The sequence below is a fragment of the Saccopteryx bilineata genome, chromosome 4 (genome assembly GCF_036850765.1).
Source record: "Saccopteryx bilineata isolate mSacBil1 chromosome 4, mSacBil1_pri_phased_curated, whole genome shotgun sequence".
NCBI lineage: Eukaryota > Metazoa > Chordata > Mammalia > Chiroptera > Emballonuridae > Saccopteryx > Saccopteryx bilineata.
Genome location: NC_089493.1, coordinates 107,222,033 through 107,241,790, shown reverse-complemented (window position 1 = coordinate 107,241,790; position 19,758 = coordinate 107,222,033). Strand labels below are relative to the sequence as shown.

The 19,758-nt window shown below is 41.6% G+C and overlaps 1 protein-coding gene across 4 annotated transcripts in view; it reads left to right on the top strand.

Moving 5' to 3' along the window:
- The window catches only part of SNX6 (sorting nexin 6), a 90,386-nt gene that overhangs the window by 2,574 nt on the left and 68,054 nt on the right, over nt 1-19,758 (top strand). For 3 of the 4 annotated variants that reach the window (XM_066277714.1, XM_066277716.1, XM_066277717.1), the window contains exons 3-5: nt 12,717-12,821; nt 16,204-16,314; nt 18,818-18,939. In XM_066277714.1, coding sequence (XP_066133811.1) covers nt 12,717-12,821; nt 16,204-16,314; nt 18,818-18,939 — 338 coding nt within the window. The remainder of the gene's footprint in view (nt 1-12,716; nt 12,822-16,203; nt 16,315-18,817; nt 18,940-19,758) is intronic. The other variant, XM_066277715.1, reaches the window with a different exon arrangement.

Genomic DNA, 19,758 nt, shown 5'->3' with positions numbered 1-19,758 from the left:
GACATTGCATTTTAGTTTAGATTACCTTGTTCAGTCTTTTAATAAAGAGTTTTTATAGAGAAAAAGCATGAAGTGCATATTTCATACAGAATGCAGAGGGGACATCACAGATTCAAAAATAATAATGTGTTTCATACAGAGCACCAAATAAGCAAAATTAAAGTCAGTATATTTAAATAAATTATTAAGCAGCTTTAAGTTTTCATCATGATATTTGAGGTAGAGTATTATGGCCTTAAGAAAATATTGCTTTTCTGAGAAATGTAAGCAGACTTTAAGAATACACAATATTAGCTTGACCAGGCGGTGGCGCAGTTGATAGAGCGTCAGACTGGGATGTGGAGGACCTAAGTTCGAGACCCCAAGGTCGCCAGCTTGAGCGTGGGCTCATCTGGTTTGAGCAACGCTCACCAGTTTGGACCCAAGGTCGCTGGCTTGAGCAAGGGGTTACTCAGTCTGCTGAAGGCCCATGGTCAACGCACATATGAGAAAGCAATCAATGAACAAAGGTGTCCAAATGAAAAACTGATGATTGATGCTTCTCTCTCCGTTCCTGTCTGTCTGTCCCTATCTATCCCTCTCTCTGACTCTCTCTTTGTCTCTGTTAAAAAAAAAAAAAAAATATTAGCCTGACCAGGCAGTGGATAGAGTGTCAGACTGGGATGCAGAGGACCCAGGTTTGAAGCCCTGAGGTCGCTGGCTTGAGTGCGGACTCACCAGCTTGACCTCAGGGTCCTGGCTTCGGACTCACCAGCTTGAGCTCAGGGTCCTGGATTGAGCCCAAAGGTCACTGGCTTGAGCAAGGAGTCACTCACTAGCTCTGCTGTAGCCCCACCCCAACCCACCCCAGCCAGTCAAGGCTCATGAGAAAGCAATCAATGAACAACTAAGGAGCCACAATGGAGAATTGATGCTTCTCATCTCTCTTCCTTCCCGCCTATCTGTCCCTATCTATCCCTCTCTCTGTCCCTCTCTCTGTTTCTGTGTCACAAAAAAAAAAAAACCCACAATATTAAAAATTATTTGGCCCTGGCCGGTTGGCTCAGTGTTGGAGCGTCAGCCTGGTGTGCAGGAGCCCCGGGTTCGATTCCCAGCCAGGGCACACAGGAGAAGCACCCATCTGCTTCTCCACCCCACCCCCTCTCCTTCCTCTCTATCTCTCTCTTCCCCTCCTGCAGCCGAGGCTCCATTGGAGCAAAGATGGCCCAGGCGCTGAGGATGGCTCCGTGGCCTCTGCCTCAGGCGCTAGAATGGCTCTGGATGCAACAGAGTGACGCTCCAGATGGGCAAAGCATCGCCCCCTGGTGGGCATGCTGGGTGGATCCCGGTCGGGCGCATGCAGGAGTCTGTTGCCTCCCTGTTTCCAGCTTTGGAAAAATGCAAAAAATAAAATAAAATTATTTGCCACTTTTTAACCTCTTTAGCCACACTTCTACATAATAGGGTTTTTTTTCCCCCATAAACAAAAGACAGTAACATTATTTAATAAACAAATGAGCCCTTTGAATTGGACACAGTTGCTCTGATGTGCTTGTTAAATAAGGTTAGTAGGTGCCAGTGTGATGGCATAATTCTCTTAGCACTTGATTTGAATTTAAGTAATATGTTTATTGTTTCAAAATTACTTCAGGTGGAGTAGCTATACCTCTCCTGGACTTTTAGCCTTGTTCCTCCCTCTGTATCCCTTATCTTCATAATGTCATCATTTTCCAGTAGTGCAAGCAAGAAACCTCTGGATTACATCCTCCACCCTCATATCAGAACAGTCAATGGGGCGAGTTAATTTCACCTCTGAAATGTTGCATTTCCTCTCTCACTTGCAAGGCCCCAGTTAAGGTCCTTGCTATTTTTTGCCTGGATTATAGCAGTATCTGTCATTGGTCTGGCTCTAGTCTTACTACTTTCCAATCCAGCTTTCACATTACTTCTAGTTGTCTAACTGAAATGATTAAATCATGTAGCGCAACTAGCCAAAATGATTTACTTGGACCCAATTCTTTTTGCAACAAGGTGCAAACTCCTTAGACTAGCATTAAACACCATTCATAACCCTTTCAGGCTGGCTTCACTTCTCAGCATGTCCCCCCCAGACATATATGCTGTGCCGTACTCTACTGTCACTGCCCAACCACCTTTGTCTGCAGTTTAATGTCTGCTTTATGCGTGCTTTTCAGTGTTGTAGAGAGCTTTATATTTTTTCTCACCTTTTTTTTTTTCATTTGAAATTTGACTTAACTTTCAAGACTTGGCCCAGATTGATTGCATTTTCTTTTGTACCTGCACATCATTTAGCTTGAATGCATTTCACATTTATTGATAGTTATTTCAGATAAAATGTGACATAGATTGTGTTGGCAGAGGATAAGAAGATGAATGTTGGTAGAAGAAAAAATTCTTGCCCTGAGACCATCACAGTGTAATAAAGGACTTATGATGAAGTGCAGGAAGAGTGCAAAGGAGAGAGTGCTTACCTTTACTGGAGGAGTAATGAATACATACTGATAACTACACACTGATATAACATTTACTGCATGCCAAGGAGTTTCTATATATCAACCCAATTCTCATCGCTGTGAAGTAGCTGTTATTATTCCTACTTTGGAAAGAAAAACTGGGGTTCACAGAGATTAACTTGCCCAGGGTCACATAGCCAGTATAGCTGGATTCAGACTCAGACAGTCTTAAGTCCTAGGCTCTTTATCTTTTTAGATTTTATTTATTTATTGTTAGAGAGAAAGGAGAGAAAGACGGTAAAAGGAGGGAGGAGCAGGAAGCATCAACTCCCATATGTGCCTTGACTGGGCAAGCCCAGGGTTTCGAACTGGCCACCACAGCATTTCAGGTTGACGCTTCATCCACTGCATCCTGGGCTCTTCTTAATCACTATGCTATCACCTAAAGCAGTGGTCCCCAACCTTTTTTGGGCCACGGACCGGTTTAGTGTCAGAAAATATGTTCACGGACCGGCCTTTAGGGTGGGATGGATAAATGTATCACGTGACTGAGACCAGCATCAAGAGTGAGTCTTAGACGGATGTAACAGAGGGAATCTGGTCATTTTTAAAAAATAAAACATCGTTCAGACTTAAATATAAATAAAACGGAAATAACATAAGTTATTTATTTCTCTGCGGACCGGTACCAAATGGCCCACGGACCGGTACCGGCCTGGGGGTTGGGGACCACTGACCTAAAGGATGTAAACCTTAAATATTGAGCAGGAATTTTGTGGGCTCTCAGGGTAGGGGAATGCTTGGCAGCAGAGAGGATAGCAAGTGTGATAATTTGGCCCCACCTGGAGTAGTTACAGAAAGCAGGGGTAGATACTAGGGACACTACTGAAAAAATGTAATGTGCATAATGATAAAGGCTCCAGGCAGTGGGAGGTCTTAAAGGAATTTAACCTGGGTAAGACTTACGCCTGGGTTAAATTAGCATTGTAAATTACTCTGGGGTGTGTGTGTGTGTGTGTGTGTGTGTGTGTGTGTGTGTTGGGGTGGGGGTGGGGGGTTCTTCCTGAAAGCAGCTAGCCCAGTCAAGAAGTTACTGCACCAGTCCAGATGAGAGAACTAAGGCACTGGAAGAGGGAATAGAGGGGACAAAGCAAAGAGGTATTTAGGAAGTGGAACTGACAGGGCATAATGACTGAATAAATACATGGGCTGGGCAGAGGAGAGGAGAAAAATGAGGAATATAGAAGGACAGAGTTAGAAGGTAGATAATAAGTTTGGTTTCAGATATGTTGGCTTTCAAGTGCCAGTGAGGCATTTAATCTCTTTCTCACTAAACTAGAATGTCAGGTCTTGTAAGGGTGAGGATTGTGTCTTCCTGTTGCTCTATCCCTAGCACTGAAGACAATGGTTGGCACATTGAAGGCATTCAGTTGTTTAATAATTGACTACATCCAGGTGGGTATGTCTAATTGGTAACTTGAAATTATGATTGAGAACTTAGAATAAGAGGTCTGATTGAAGGTATAAATTTAGGAGTTATTAATCAAGAATGGCTGAGATTGCCAAGGCTAGATAACACCCAGAGGACACCAACATTTAAGGCCCAAGGGGAAGAAATGGCAGGGCTGAAGGGGATAGGAGCAGGATGAAGGGTGTCCTCAGAAGTTCAGAGAGTTGTAAGGAGGTGGCCAAAATGATCATAAAGGCAAAGTACTTTGGAGAGGTCAAGAAGACTGAAAAATACTGGATTTGGAAATGTCCTCTGGAGGTTTTGTAAAATCAAGACTACCTTGAGCCTGACCAGGCAGTGGCACAGTGGATAGAGCGTCGGACTGGGATGCAGAGGACCCAGGTTCGAGACTCCGAGGTCACCAGCTTGAGCGCAGGCTCATCTGGTTTGAGCAAAAGCCCACCAGCTTGAACCCAAGGTCGCTGGCTCCAGCAAGGGGCTACTCCGTCTGCTGAAGGCTCGCGGTCAAGGCACATATGAGAAAGCAATCAATGAACAACTAAGGTGTTGCAACGCGCAATGAAAAACTAATGATTGATGCTTCTCATCTCTCTCCGTTCCTGTCTGTCCCTGTCTATCCCTGACTCACTCTCTGTCTCTGTAAAAAATAAAAAATAAATAAATAAGACTACCTTGAGTAGAAGAGCAGGAAATGAGCAGGTCCTGGAGCAGACAGGATTTTAGCCCTCCATGGACACCTCTTCTGACAATGTGGAGATCACGGAGCTAGATTTATTTGTAGAAAAGTTTATTAGCTGACCTGTGATGGCGCAGTGGATAAAGGGTCGACCTGGAATGCTGAGGTCACTGGTTCCAAACAAGATCATTTTTTTAAAAAAGTAAAAAAAAAAAAAAGATTTATTGATGTGTCTGAGGAAAAAAACAGCTGCTAGTGTTTTGTTTCTTTGGCGTGTGGGAGGAAAGGTCACTTGTTGAGAGTGGGGATGGAAATGTGGTAAAAGGTTGAGGTGGTCAAGTTTGGAGTAGTTAAAGGAAATCAGAAGGGGAGCTGAGCAGATCTGCTCTGGATTGTTGAGTAGTTTTAAGAGCCCAATGTAATTTGCAGATCATTAATTTGTAGTAGATTAGTATAAACAATTATGTCTTTCTCAAGCCGTACTCAGCAGCTCAAAAAGAAAGCAAAGCTGATGGTTGACTGAACTTGAGTGTGGGAATTTGCAAGCCAGGTATGGTAAAAGACCAAGACTAGTTGACGGGACCAGTAAAAAAAGTATTGGAGTGACATATGACATGGATTGGAAAAGGAGGGAAGCGGCAAAGGGGTAACAGAGTGGAGATATATGGGAAGGTCACAGGATTGAAGAGATCGGTAAGATCATATTGTACACTTAGTAAAAATGTTGGGGGAATGTTGTATTACAAAATATTGCTTTCCTCACTACAAATAGATTTCCCGAAGGCAAGGTATTTTTGTTCGCCCTATATCTTCCACAGTGCCTAGGACAGTTGTTTGCATACAAATGCTAGAAAAAAATGTTTATTGAATAAATACGTTTTAGTATATTGTCTAGAAAGAGTAAAGGATTACATGTCAACACTAAGTTAAAAAGAAAAAGAGCCTGCCTGACCAGGCGGTGGTGCAGTGGATAGAGTGTCGGCCTAGAATGCTGAGGACTCAGGTTCTAAACCCTGAGGTCACCAGCTTGAGTGCGGGGTCACCGACTTGAGCATGGGATCACACACATGACCCCGTGGTCGCTGGTTTGAAGCCTATGTTCACTGGCTTGAGCCCAAGGTCGCTGGCTCGGCTGGAGCCCCAACTCAAGGCACATATGAGGAAGCAATCAGTGAACAGCTAAGGTGCCGCAACTGTGAGTTAATGCTTCTCGTCTGTCTCCCTTCCTGTCATTATCTGTCCTCCTCCTCCTCTCTCTCTCTCTCTCTCTCTCTCTCTCTCTCTCTCGCTAGAAAAAAGAAAAAAAGCCTGACCAGGCAGTGATGCACTAGCTAGAGTGTCAACCTGTGATGCTGAGGACCCAGGTTCGAAACCCCGAGGTCACTAGCTTGAGTGTGGGTTCATCTGGCTTAAGTGCAGGCTCACCAACTTGAGCATGGGATCATAGACATGACCCTGTGGTCACTGAATAGAAGCCTAAGGTTGCTGGCTTGAGCAAGGGGTCACTGATCACCTGGAGACCCTTGGTCAGGGCACATAAGAGAAAGCAATCATTGAACAACTAAAGTGCCACAACTACAAGTTGATGCTTCTCATCTCTCTCCCTTCCTGTCTCTTTCTCTCTCTCTCTCTCTCTCTCTCTCTCAGAAAAAGAGAGAATAAAGGGTTTTATTAGTACTACCTAGTAATGTTTCTGGTATGGTCTGTGAGAGAAAATCTGGTTACAAATGTGAGTTGTGACTTTTCTCTAGCCACCTTCAGCATATCAAAATGTAAAAGCAAAGAAGGTGATCCAAAATGTGGGAATTTGCAAATCAGTTATGGCAAAAAAGCAATGAGAGTTGACAGGACCAACAAGAAAGATATTGGAGTGACCTATCATGTGACCCTAGTACTGTTTTGTTGTATCTGTTGTGTTTGGTATATGAAAAGAAATCTGGGTGCAAATGCCAGTTCCCAGAACCTGTATGTATAATCAACCATCGATTTGACTGCTTGGCACACAGGGTATAGAGTAATAATAGAAATGATGTATATTACAAGACTTCCAAAATCATAACTGGGCTAGGAGTTAAATCAATTTAAAATTTGACCTGAGCCTGACCAGGAAGTGGTGCAGTGGATAGAGCATTGACCTGGGACGTGGAGGACCCAGGTTTGAAACCCAGAGGTCACTGGCTTGAGCATGAGATCATAAACGTGACCCTATTGTCTCTGGCTTGAGCTCAAAGGTCGCTGGCTTGAGCCCAAGGTTGCTAGCTGGAGCAAGGGATCACTTGCTCTCCTGTAGCTGCCCTGCCCCCCCCCCCAATCAAGGCACATATGAGAAAGCAGTCAGTGAACAACTAAGGAGCTATAACTAAGAATTGATGCTTCTCATCTCTCTCCTTTTCTGTCTGCCCCTATTTGTCCCTCTCTCTGTCTCTATGTCTGTCACACTCAAAAAATAAAAAATAAATAAATTTTTACCTGAATAAGCGAGGTTAATGGAATTTACTTCTGTCTCATGCTTTCTTTTTTATTGATTGTACCGTAATTACCTGAAAAGTTTCTTAGCCCTGTATGGTTACTACCTTTCTTTCTACTCTTCTCCATTCAACAAATATTTGTCGAGGGCTACCCCTGGGAATACAGCAATATACAAAACAAAAATCTTTGTCCTTGTAGAAGTGAAATTCTAGTCAGAGAAGACCATTAAAAATAAATAAATGAAATATAGTAGATGGGGAGTCCCTGGCCGAATAGCTTAGTAGGTTAGAGCATTATTCTGATACATCAAGGTTGTGGGTTCAGTCTCCAGTCAGGGCACATATAAGAAGCAACCAATGAATGCATAAATAAATGGAACAATAAACTAATGTTCCCCCCCCCCCGTCCCTTCCTTTCTTTTGCTAAACATTAATTTAAAAATATATAGCCCTGGCCGGTTGGCTCAGCGGTAGAGCGTCGGCCTAGCGTGCGGAGGACCCGGGTTCGATTCCCGGCCAGGGCACACAGGAGAAGCGCCCATTTGCTTCTCCACCCCTCCGCCGCGCTTTCCTCTCTGTCTCTCTCTTCCCCTCCCGCAGCCAAGGCTCCATTGGAGCAAAGATGGCCCGGGCGCTGGGGATGGCTCTGTGGCCTCTGCCTCAGGCGCTAGAGTGGCTCTGGTCGCCAACATGGCGACGCCCCGGAGGGGCAGAGCATCGCCCCCTGGTGGGCAGAGCGTGCCCCATGGTGGGCGTGCCGGGTGGATCCCGGTCGGGCGCATGCGGGAGTCTGTCTGACTGTCTCTCCCTGTTTCCAGCTTCAGAAAAATGAAAAAAATAATAATAATAATAATAATAATAAAAAAATATATATATATAGTAGTAGATGGCGCCTGACCAGGTGGCAGCACAGTGGATAGAGCGTCGGACTGGGATGCGGAGGACCCGAGGTCGCCAGCTTGAGCGCAGGCTCATCTGGTTTGAGCAAAAAGCCTACCAGCTTGAACCCAAGGTCACTGGCTCCAGTAAGGGGTTACTAGGTCTGCTGAAGGCCCGCGGTCAAGGCACATAGGAGAAAGCAATCAATGAACAACTAAGGTGTTGCAACACGCAATGAAAAACTAATGATTGATGCTTCTAATCTCTCTGTTTCTGTCTGTCTGTCCCTGTCTATCTCTTTCTCTGACTCATTTTCTGTCTCTGTAAAAAATAAACAAACAAACAAAAAAAGGTATAGTAGTAGATGGTGAACAAGTGCTATGAAAAAAATGAGGGAGGGATAGAGATCTTTGGGGGAGAGAATGAGCTGCAGTTTTAGACTGGTGGCTAGGCAAGCCTTCATGAGGTGACATTACTGTAAACACTTTAAGGAAATGAGGGAGTGAGCCATGCAGATAGGTTCTGGGGGCAGAATGTTCCAGGTAAAGGGAACAGTAAGTGAAAAAATTCCTGAAGTGACAGTAAATCCGTGTGTTCAAGGAACAACAGTAAGGCCATACGGCAGGGCTGCAGTGGGCCAGAGGGACGAAGTCCCATCCACTGAGCCACCTGGCTAGGGCCTTGCAGTGAGCCAGGGGAATAGTAGGTTAGTTAGGGACCATGTCAGATGCAGATTATGTAGGGCTTGGTGAATCACTGTAAGGACTTTGGCTTTTCTCCAAGTGGGAACCTCTTAGATTTTGAGCAGAGGAACAATTTCTAGTTTAGAGGGATTGTTCTGGTGGCTCTATAAGAAATAGACTGAAGAGGGAAAAGGACAGAAGAGACCAGTTAGCAGGCTGTTATAAAGTTATTTCTTCCTCCTTCATCCATTCATCTCTACATTTGCTTTTCTGGGAAATGACAACTACATTTTAGGAATCATTTTAATGTAGATACTTTATAGTAACTGAATGTCTTCTTTACTAAATAATATCAACAGTAGGGCAGTGTCTTTAAATTATTTTCTAATGATGCTGTATTTGTGTTGCTTAGTCCATTTTCTCTTTTAATCTTTCTCTTGACCACGACATAAATGTTCAACCCAGTCTCTGGCAAAAGAAAGTCAGTGTTTACTGGCGCAGATAAAGGTTAAACCAGTGAATGTAGTCTAATTAGAATTTATTCAGACAAACACCTCACTATTGCAGGAAGTTAATTAAATGTTGATGAATCATAAGTTGTTTGCTTTGATTCTTCCCCCTGATAAAAACACTCTAAAATTACTGACTTTTCTGCTGTACATTTTCTGTAACACTAAATTTATAATATATTTTATCAAATCTAGGGTACAATTGATTGGAAGCTATATTTTATGTACTAGTAAGAAAAAAATTGCCAGTTAAACTGTAATTTGTCATCAGTTGCAAGACGTTCCAATTTCAGATATGTTTTTTGTTTTGTTTTGGGTTTTTTTTGTATTTTTCTGAAGTTGGAAACAGGAAGGCAGTCAGACAGACTCCCGCATGCATCTCACCGGGATCCACCTGGCATGCCCACCAGGGGACGATGCTCTGCCCATCTAGGGGATTGCTCTGTTGCAACCAGAGCCATTCTAGTGACTGAGGCAGAAGCCACAGAGCCATCCTCAGCGCCCGGGCCAATTTTGCTCCAATGGAGCCTCGGCTGCAGGAGGGGAAGAGAGAGACAGAGAGGAAGGAGAGGAGGAGGGGTAGAGAAGCAAATGGGCACTTCTCCTGTGTGCCCTGGCCAGAAATCGAACCCAGGACTCCTGCACGCCAGGCTGACGCTCTACCACTGAGCCAACCGGCCAGGGCCTCAGATATGTTAAAATGTGAAAAATATGCAGCTGGAATAGAAGAAATATGACAGCAGATTAGCTTTTGGTGAAATTTTTGTATTGACATAGAGGATGATTTTATTGGCTGGCTTTATAATCAGTCTCACCTGCAAAAGTCCTTTTTGGGAACATCCACAGATCCTAGAGATTTGTATGTGGATATTTTGGGTGGGAGCCATTATTCAGCCTCCCACAATAGACATCATAAAAGTGGCCTGAATGTGAGTAAATAGAAAAAAGGAAACATTTCTTGAACTAGAATAATGGTAAGGATTTGGAGAAGAGGTCGGAAGGACAATATGAACTAAATAAGACTAAATAGCGGTGAGAAAACCATAAAATAAAGTATTCTCTAATGTTTCCAGTATTGCAGAAACAGTGAGATAATTGGAAAATGAAAAAGAGAACTTTGTAATTCAAGGCAAGTTTTCATTTTCTCTCTTTTGTCAGACAATGGGTTACATGTAGCATTTGAGTACAATAACAGGGTTTCAAACATTATTTTTAAATGGTTTTATGTAAGTTTATAGTGTAAACTTTTAAAAATATGATCACTGATTGAAATTTAATTTTATATGCACTTATTAAAGTTATCAGAGTTTTTATTAAACGATATCATAGATTGTATCATAATTTAAATAGTGATTAATTTTTTCTATGAATCTTAATTTTGGTTTTATGTAATGGTATTTATTTTCAAAAATATGTCTACTTAGTCTAGAACTAATACAGTAGTACAAAAAATGAAATTGTATGTTACTTTTTTCATTACTTATAAAGTTAACCCTGTTTAATGAAAAACATCACAAAATTAATCTTTTTTTGTGACAGAGTCAGAGTCAGAGAGAGGGACAAATAGGGACAGACAGGAAGCGAGAGAGATAAGAAGCATCAATTCTTAGTTGCGACACCTTAGTTGTTCATTGATTGCTTTCTCATATGTGCCTTGACTGGGAGCTACAGCAGACCGAGTGACCCCTTGCTCAAGTCAGCGACCTTGGCCTCAAACTGGTGAGCCCTGCTCAAACCAAATGAGCCTGTGTTCAAGCTGGTGACCTCGGGGTCTCTAACCTGGGTCCTCCGCGTCCCAGTCCAACACACTGTCTACTGTGCCACCGCCTGGTCAGGCACAAAATTAATCTTTTAATAAATTACAAGATTTCTGTTTAAAGATGGCTTACTTTTGCCTATTTATGTAAGTAATACATATGTATTTTGGAAAATTGGGAGAATAAAGGAATATATAAAGTAGAAAACCCACTATTCATATTTACTAGAAGTCATTTATACATTTTAAAATATATAATTGTGATCATAGAATATAAACAATTTTTTCCATTTACATTGAAATGAAACTTGATAGGTAAGATTGGCAAAGTAAGTTCTGGGTTTTGCAACTAGAGTATTTGAAGCAGGCTAGTTAATTAGATTTTAAATATTTCATATCTTTGAAGCTGGCTGAGACTTTTATCTTTTAGTGTATTTGATTCTTTTATAAGTCTCCAAATTACTCAACTGTGTTAGAATGCTTATTTGTTTGAAGGGAAAGAAAAATGAATGAAATTTCAGAATTATAAGTGGAGCCTGACCAGGCGGTGGTGCAGGGAATAGAGCATCAGCCTGGGATGCTGAGGACCCAGCTTTGAAACCCCAAGGTCGGCTGGCTTCAAGCCCAAGGTCGCTGGCTTGGCTGGAGCCCCCCTCCCCTACCCCCAGTCAAGGCACATATGAGAAAGCAATCAATGAACAACTAAGATGCCACCATTATGAATTGATGCTTCTCATCTCTGTCCCTTCCTGCTTGTGTGTCTCTCTCTTGTGCTTAAAAAAGGAATTATAAGTGGAAAAGTCTTCTCATAGACAGGTAAATGGAAGCACTAAATAGAGAAATATCCAATTCTTCAAATATAGAAAAGTTTATAGAGTAAGGTGCAAAATATAATTCATATCACAGGAGTTATGAAATGATATGTTAGCAGTTTTTAGCACTTCATATATATGTAATGTACTTAACTATATTTAATAGTTTCATTGTGCATTCAAGAATTAAAATAAGTAATGGAGTTAAAATTATTGTTCTTTAAGGTATTAATTTTAGAACATTTGAACTTTAATGAACCATCTTCTTGGAAAATAGTTTACTTTTAGGGTGAACCTAATGACTGAATCATAGTTAATACATTGTTTCATAAAAAAGCATAGTTGAATGATATAGAATGAAAATCAGTTAAGCCTGACTGGTGGTGGTGCTGTGGATAGAGTGTTGACCCGGGACACTGACGTCCCAGGTTCAAAATCCCAAGGTCACTGGCTTGACACAGGGTCACCAGCTTGAGCGTGGGATCATAGACATGATCCCAAGGTCGCTGGCTTGAAGCCCAGGGTCACTGGCTTGTGCAAGGGGTTGCTGGCTTAGCTGGAGCCTCTCCACACAGACACATATAAAAATTAATGAACAACTAAAATGTCACAGCTATGAGTTGATGCTTTCCATCTCTCTCACTTCCTTTATGTCACTTCTCTTTCTCTCAATTAAAAAAAAAGTGAAGACAGATGCTGGCCAGTTAGTTCAGTTGGTTAGAGTGTCATTCTGATATAACAAGGTTGTGGGTTTGATCCCTGGTCAGGGCACATATAAGATTCAACCAACAAATGCACTAAAAAAAAAATTAGTTAAGATAATAACATACCCAAAGTACCTGCCCCAAAATATGTATGTAGATTAAATGAACATTATTATTTTTTCTTTTAGATTTAAGATTCTTTTGTTACTTTAGTTTTGTTTTTGCATTGTCTTCTTATCTGAGAAAAGAATGAAATAATATAAAAGCCCACAGAATTTTCATAAGGTATTATTTTTTTTTTTTAGCTTAAAGCAATAAATGTAGATCTTCAAAGTGATGCTGCTCTGCAGGTGGACATTTCTGATGCTCTTAGTGAGAGAGATAAAGTAAAATTCACTGTTCACACAAAGGTAAATGTGATTTTGTACTTGTACTATTGTAGCTATTTATTATGCTTTGTTACAGGTCATATAATAATAATTAGACTGGAATTTTGGTTTTGAACATAATTATAAACTGTTTTTTTGTGTTTTTCTTTTTGTTTATAATTCACCACTGCTATTTTAACAGAAAATGTTTTAGGGAAACATACTTTTTAAAGATTAACAGTAAGAATGAGCCTGACCAGACAGTGGCGCAGTGGATAGAGCATTGGACTGGGACGTGGAGGACCCAGGTTTGAAACCCCAAGGTCGCTGGCTTGAGCACGGGCTCTTCTGGTTTGAGCAAGGGGTCACTCGGTCTGCTATAGCCCCCAGTCAAGGCACACATGAGAAAGCAATCAATGAACAACTAAGGTGCTACAACAAAGAATTGATGCTTCTCGTCTCTCTCCCTTCCTGTCTGTCTATCCCTATCTGCCCCCCCCTCTCACCAAAAAAAAAAAAAAAAAGAAAAGAAGAATGAATCATAAGGCCCTGGATGGTCGGTTGGCTCAGCAATAGAGGTGTCAACCCAGCGTGTGGAAGTCTCAGGTGCAATTCCTGGTCAGAGCACACAGAAGAGGCGACCATCTGCTCCCCCTCATCCCTTCTCCCTCTCTCTCCCCCCTTTCTCCCCCTCTCTCTTCCTCTCTCTCCCCTCTCTTCTCTCTCCCTCTCCTCTCTCTACCTCTCCCTCCCTCTCTGTTTCTCCCCCTCCCCCAGACATGGCTCAATTGATTCCCCTACAGGTAGCCCCGGGCACTGAGGATGGCTCCCTTGAGCCTCCACCTCAATCACTAAAAATAGCTCAGTTCCAAGCACGGGCCCCAGATGGGGATTGCCTGGTGGATCCCTGTTGGGATGTGTGTGGGAGTATGTCTCCCCTACTCTCACTTAAAAAAAAAGAAAAAAGAATGAATCGTAAAAGCCTGATCTGTGGTAGCTTAGTGTATAAAGCATAGATCTGGAATGCTGAGGTCACTGGTTGAAAGCCCTGGGCTTGCCCGGTCAAGGCACCTACAAGAAGCAACTACTATAAGTTAGTGCTTTCCGTTCCTCCCCACCTCACTTTCTCTCTTTCTCTCTTTTTTCTCTCTAAAATCAGTTTTAAAAAATATGAAATCTTACCATTTGTGACAGCATAGATGGACATAGAATTATGCTAAGTGAAATAAGAGAAAGACAGATACCATATGATTTCATTTATAGGTGGAATCTAAAGAACAAAATAAGCGAACAAATAAAATAGAGACTCAGACACAGACTGATGGTTGCAAGAGAGGAAGGTGGATTGAGGAACTAGATGAAAAGGTAAAGGGATTAAGAAGTACAAATTGATAGTTACAAAATAGTCATGGGAGTGTAAAGTGTAGCATAGAGAATATAGTTAATAATATTGTAATAACTGTATGGTTCCAGGTGGGCACTGGAAATATTGGGGGGTACACTTTTTAAAGTATGTGATTCCCTAACCACTATACTGTATACCTGCAACTAATACAAAATAATGCTGAATGTAAACAGTAATTGAAAAATAAAATGTAAAGTTCTTTAAAAAATAAAAGGCACAAAGTGCAATTCTATTGTATGTAGGAATATTTAGTGCACAGCACTAACAAAATCCATTACATGCATTGCCTGAGTAGTCAAAACTCAAGTGACTCACTGCAGTAAGTAAGTGTGTGTAAATGGACACACACACTTATCAAAAATTGACTTTTTCTCCCTAAAGGGAATACAACATTTCTAAGATTTTAACTGGCTTTCAGTCTTACATTATATTTAGTATACTTAAGAATCTGCTGAGGCCTGACCTGTGGTGGCGCAGTGGATAAAGCGTTAACCTGGAAACGCTGAGGTTACCGGTTCAAAGCCCTGGGCTTGCCTGGTCAAGGCACATATGGGAGTTGATGCTTCCAGCTCCTCCCCCTTCTCTCTCTCTCTCTCTCTCTCTCTCTCTCTCTCTCTCTCCTTTCTATAATGAATAAATAAAATCTTTAAAAATAAAATAAACAACTAAGGTGTTGCAGCGCGCAATGAAAAACTAATGATTGATGCTTCTCATCTCTCTCTGTTCCTGTCTGTCTGTCCCTGTCTATCCCTCTCTCTGACTTACTCTCTGTCTCTGTAAATAAATAAGTAAAAAGAATCTGCTGAGGCCTAACCAGGCAGTGGCGCAGTGGATAGAGCATCAGACTGGGATGCAGAGGACCCAGGTTTGAAACCCCAAGGTTGCTGGCTTGAGCATGGGATCATAAACATGACCCCATGGTCACTGCTTGAGCTCAGAGGTCACTGGCTTGAAGCCTAAGGTAGCAAACTTGAGCCCAAGGTCATCGCTGCTTGAGCAAGGGTTCACTCGCTCTGCTGTAGGCCCCTGGTCAAAGCACATATGAAAACTCAAATCAATGAACAACTAAGGTGCCGCAGCAAAGAATTGATGCCTCTCATCTCTCTCCCTTTCTGTCTGTCCCCATCTCCCATCTCTCTCTCTCTCTCTCTCTCTCTCTCTCTTTCTCTCTTTCTGTCGCAAAAAAGAATTTGCAGAGAAGTTTCCCTCTTAGGATTTCAAACACCTCTTTTTCTCAACATTATGTATACAAATCATATTTGTAGAAAGAACTAAAACATACATGTCTATATCTAATTAGAATCATTTTAGTTTTATACAGCCTATTAAAAGTGACTTACAACATGAGTGTTTGAAAGAAACAAAACAATCCATTTGCATAAAGATGGAGCTTGGAGTAAAATTCTAAGTGTTTGAGTATGTAGACTCAGCACATACTACACTGATAAGAACTTTCTGCCGTAAACACCTCTCAATTCTCATAAAAACTTACTAGAGGCTGTGATGGTTATGTTTTCTGCATCAGTCTGTAGTTCTGTGAAAAGGTGTGTTCTTCTGAATGTGGTTATTCACTTTCCTCCTTTTGGCAACTGATTGGGAAGAGGGAGAGACAATCTTTAAAGATATTACTATAAGGTGAGGAGTCATCAAATTAGGGTCTTCAGGCCAAATCTAGTTCACTTCCTGTTTTTGTAAATTAAGTTTTATTGGAACACACAAACAAAGACTGAATCATAGAACCTAGACATACTGTAAATTTAATTTTCTCTAGACTTTTATTAATACATTTTACTGTTTTCAGTTTTGTTGTGTCCTTTCATTTAATCAAATTTCTGTCTTACAGATTAATTTCATTTTAGATTTTAGCTTTCAGGAGTATTTTCAGATTGCAAATCTGTTTTCTTTTGTTTGAATAGTTGAATTTGATATATACAATAGAATAACTTTTAAGTAATGGTGAAATATTTATTAAAAGCTTTTTAGTATAATTTTAATTCAAGAGAATTTCTGTCTTTGCAGAGTTCATTGCCAAATTTTAAACAAAATGAATTTTCCGTTGTTCGACAACATGAGGAATTTATCTGGCTTCATGATTCCTTTGTTGAAAATGAAGACTATGCAGGTTACATTGTAAGTGTTGAGGTTCCATTTTAATCCCATTTTTAGGAACTTTTTAGATACTTTGTGTTGAAATCTTATTTAACATTTTTAATGAACTAATGTCATTTTCAAGGATTTCCAATTAGAAGACATAATTGGTACCACCTTTAATCCTGAATTGTCTTGTTTGAGAGTATAGATATTATGCTCCCTCACTTAAACTTAAATTCTTACTGTACATTAGAATTGTAACAGGTTTGTCCTAGGGATTGATTAAGGTGATATTAAAAGCCATATTGGTTTTGAACCCATTGGTAGGCAGGTTAAATTTAGAGGTGGAGGGCTGCTTAAGAGGTTGTCTAATCTAAATATGTACCAGATGTTATGCCTCAGCTGTTAACCACACTCAGATTTTTTATTTTTATTTTTTATTTTATTTTTTTGTATTTTTCTGAAGCTGGAAACGGAGAGACAGTCAGACTCCCGCATGCACCCGACCGGGATCCACCCAGCACGCCCACCAGCGGGCGACGCTCTGCCCACCAGGGGGCGATGCTCTGCCCCTCCCAGGCGTCGCTCTGTTGCGACCAGAGCCACTCTAGTGCCTGTGGCAGAGGCCAAGGAGCCATCCCCACCGCCCAGGCCATCTTTGCTCCAATGGAGCCTTGGCTGCAGGAGTGGAAGAGAGAGGCAGAGAGGAAGGAGAGGGGGAAGGGTGGAGAAGCAGATGAGCGCTTCTCCTGTGTGCCCTGGCCGGGAATCGAACCCGGGACTTCTGCATGCCAGGCCGAGGCTCTACCACTGAGCCAACCGGCCAGGGCCACCCACACTCAGATTTTATTGAAATCATCCTAACCTGATTCTGTCTTCATTCTTGTGGCTACTCCTTCTCAGTCATTTGCTTCTCTTTATACAATTGATAGACAATTGGCAGTGCACTTTTTTTTTCTTTTTTTCTTTTTTTTTTTTTCTTTTTTACAATAACCAGTTCATATAAAGGATACAACCCAGGAACAACCAAATGGAAGAGATGCATACGACAAGGTATGGGGAAAGGCATGGGGGTAAGCACAGAGCTTTCAGGCCCTCTCCAGGTGCCCCTCCTTCTCTCTTCTGCCCCCTTCCTCCCTCTATCCTCCCCTTACCCTCCCCTTTCCCTTCTTCTTTCCTCCCCCTTCCTTCACAGCATGTCAGTTGTGTTCACCAGCCTGAAAGTTCCTCGCTCTCTTCCTGTTCTATTTCTACCGTTTTCCCTCTCATCTTCTTTTCTGATGGCATTTTCTTACTACTTTTTTCTTTAATAGACTGAACACTCTTCAAAGATCAAGATAGTGTCTTACTTATATTTATATCCCATTGTTCAGCATCATGCCTGGCACATAGGTGCCATGTGCAGGCATCAGCAAATGTGTGCTGGAGTGTACTTGATGCTTCTTTTCCTATTTTTCTTGATGTGACCCTTTTTTGCAGTCATTTTTATTTAACTTTTCTTTCTATCTTACCTGCTCTCTTTAGTCATTAATCTGTGCCTTGTTCTTTTCTTTTTTTTTCTTTAGATTTATTTTATTTATTGATTTTAGAGAGGAGAGAGAGAGAAGTAGTGGGGGGAGGAGAAGGGAGGGCTCTTTCTGTTTTTAATTCAATGTTTTCTGCTTCTGGTACATTCCTCCAATCCAGAAACCCTTTTTAATATCCCTTGCTTGATCTTATTTTTAGCAATTTTTTTTAAAAAGGATAGCATATAAATACTATTAATTTATTAGTTTTAAAAATACATTTGTATTTAATTATACCATATACATATTTTTGGAAATGGTATGCATATTATACACATTTATTTAGTGTATAGTCAGAGCTTAGTGTGTATATACATTTAAGGACTGTAGGTTGCCACATAGGAATCTGCAAGTTAAAGTTTAAGAACTACTGTTCAAGCGTCGGCCTAGCGTGCGGAGGACCCGGGTTCGATTCCGGCCAGGGCACACAGGAGAAGCGCCCATTTGCTTCTCCACCCCTCCGCCGCGCTTTCCCTCTCTGTCTCTCTCTTCCCCTCCCGCAGCCGAGGCTCCGTTGGAGCAAAGATGGCCCGGGCGCTGGGGATGGCTCTGTGGCCTCTGCCCCAGGCGCTAGAGTGGCTCTGGTCGCAACATGGCGACGCCCAGGATGGGCAGAGCATCGCCCCCTGGTGGGCAGAGCGTCGCCCCTGGTGGGCGTGCCGGGTGGATCCCGGTCGGGCGCATGCGGGAGTCTGGCTGTCTCTCCCTGTTTCCAGCTTCAGAAAAATGAAAAAAAAATTTAAAAAAAAAAAAAAAAAAAAAAGAACTACTGTTCAAATACTGGAAACTGCTCTGCTATATTTCTTTCTTGGTACAAATGCTGTCAAGAATTTTAATTTCTAGACATTTAAATTCTCTAACCAGACTTGGGTTGTTACTAGTGCCCAGTTCTTATTCACAAAGTTTTTCATGGTGGCTGTAGTGTAACTGCTACAAGAAATAAAAGTCTTTAAAATTAATGATTTGTTCATTTATAGATCCCACCAGCACCGCCAAGACCTGATTTTGATGCTTCAAGGGAAAAACTACAGAAACTTGGAGAAGGAGAAGGGTCCATGACAAAGGAGGAGTTCACAAAGATGAAACAGGAACTGGAAGCGTATGTGATTTTTGTTGTTGCTTTTGTTAATTGTGCTTGTTTAATGTCTTCTTTTATTTTGTACTCTCCAATTCTTTTACCATAGTGACCCTTTCTGAAAGATGCAAGTTTAAGTAACACAACCAGTATTAATAATCATGATCAGAGCCTACAGGAAAATTATAGAATAATTGTCTGCATTATAAAATTATCTAAATTAATGTTTTAAATAGACTTACATTCACAATAGAAGATTCAAAACTTTATAAAAATATAAAAAACAGTAGAAAGGGCCTGATCAGGTGGTGGCGCAGTGGATAGAGTGTCGGACTGAGATGTGAAGGAGCCAGGTTTGAAACCTTCAAAACCCCGAGGTTGCCGGATTGAGCATGGGATCATAGACATAACCCCATGGTTGCTGGCTTGAGCCCAAAAGTTGTCAGCTTGAAGCCCAAAATCTCTGGCTTGAGCCTAGGATTGCTGGCTTGAGCAAGGGGTCACTTGCTCTGCTGTAGCACCTCCCTTTCAAGGCACATATGAGAAAGCAATCAATGAACAACTAAAGTGCTGCAACAAAGAATTGATGCTTTTTACCTTTCTCCCTTCCTATCTGTCCCTATCTGTCCCTCTCTCTGTCTCTGTCACCAAAAAAAAAAAACCAATAGAAAAAATTTTTTAATGCCTAATACAGTTATTGTGTGAATTTACTAAACAATAATAATTTTAAAAATACTCAGTGAAGCCTGACCAGGCGGTGGCGCAGTGAATAGAGTGACTGGGATGTGGAGGACCCAAGTTTGAAACCCCAAGGTCACTGGCTTCAGTGTGGGATCATATAGA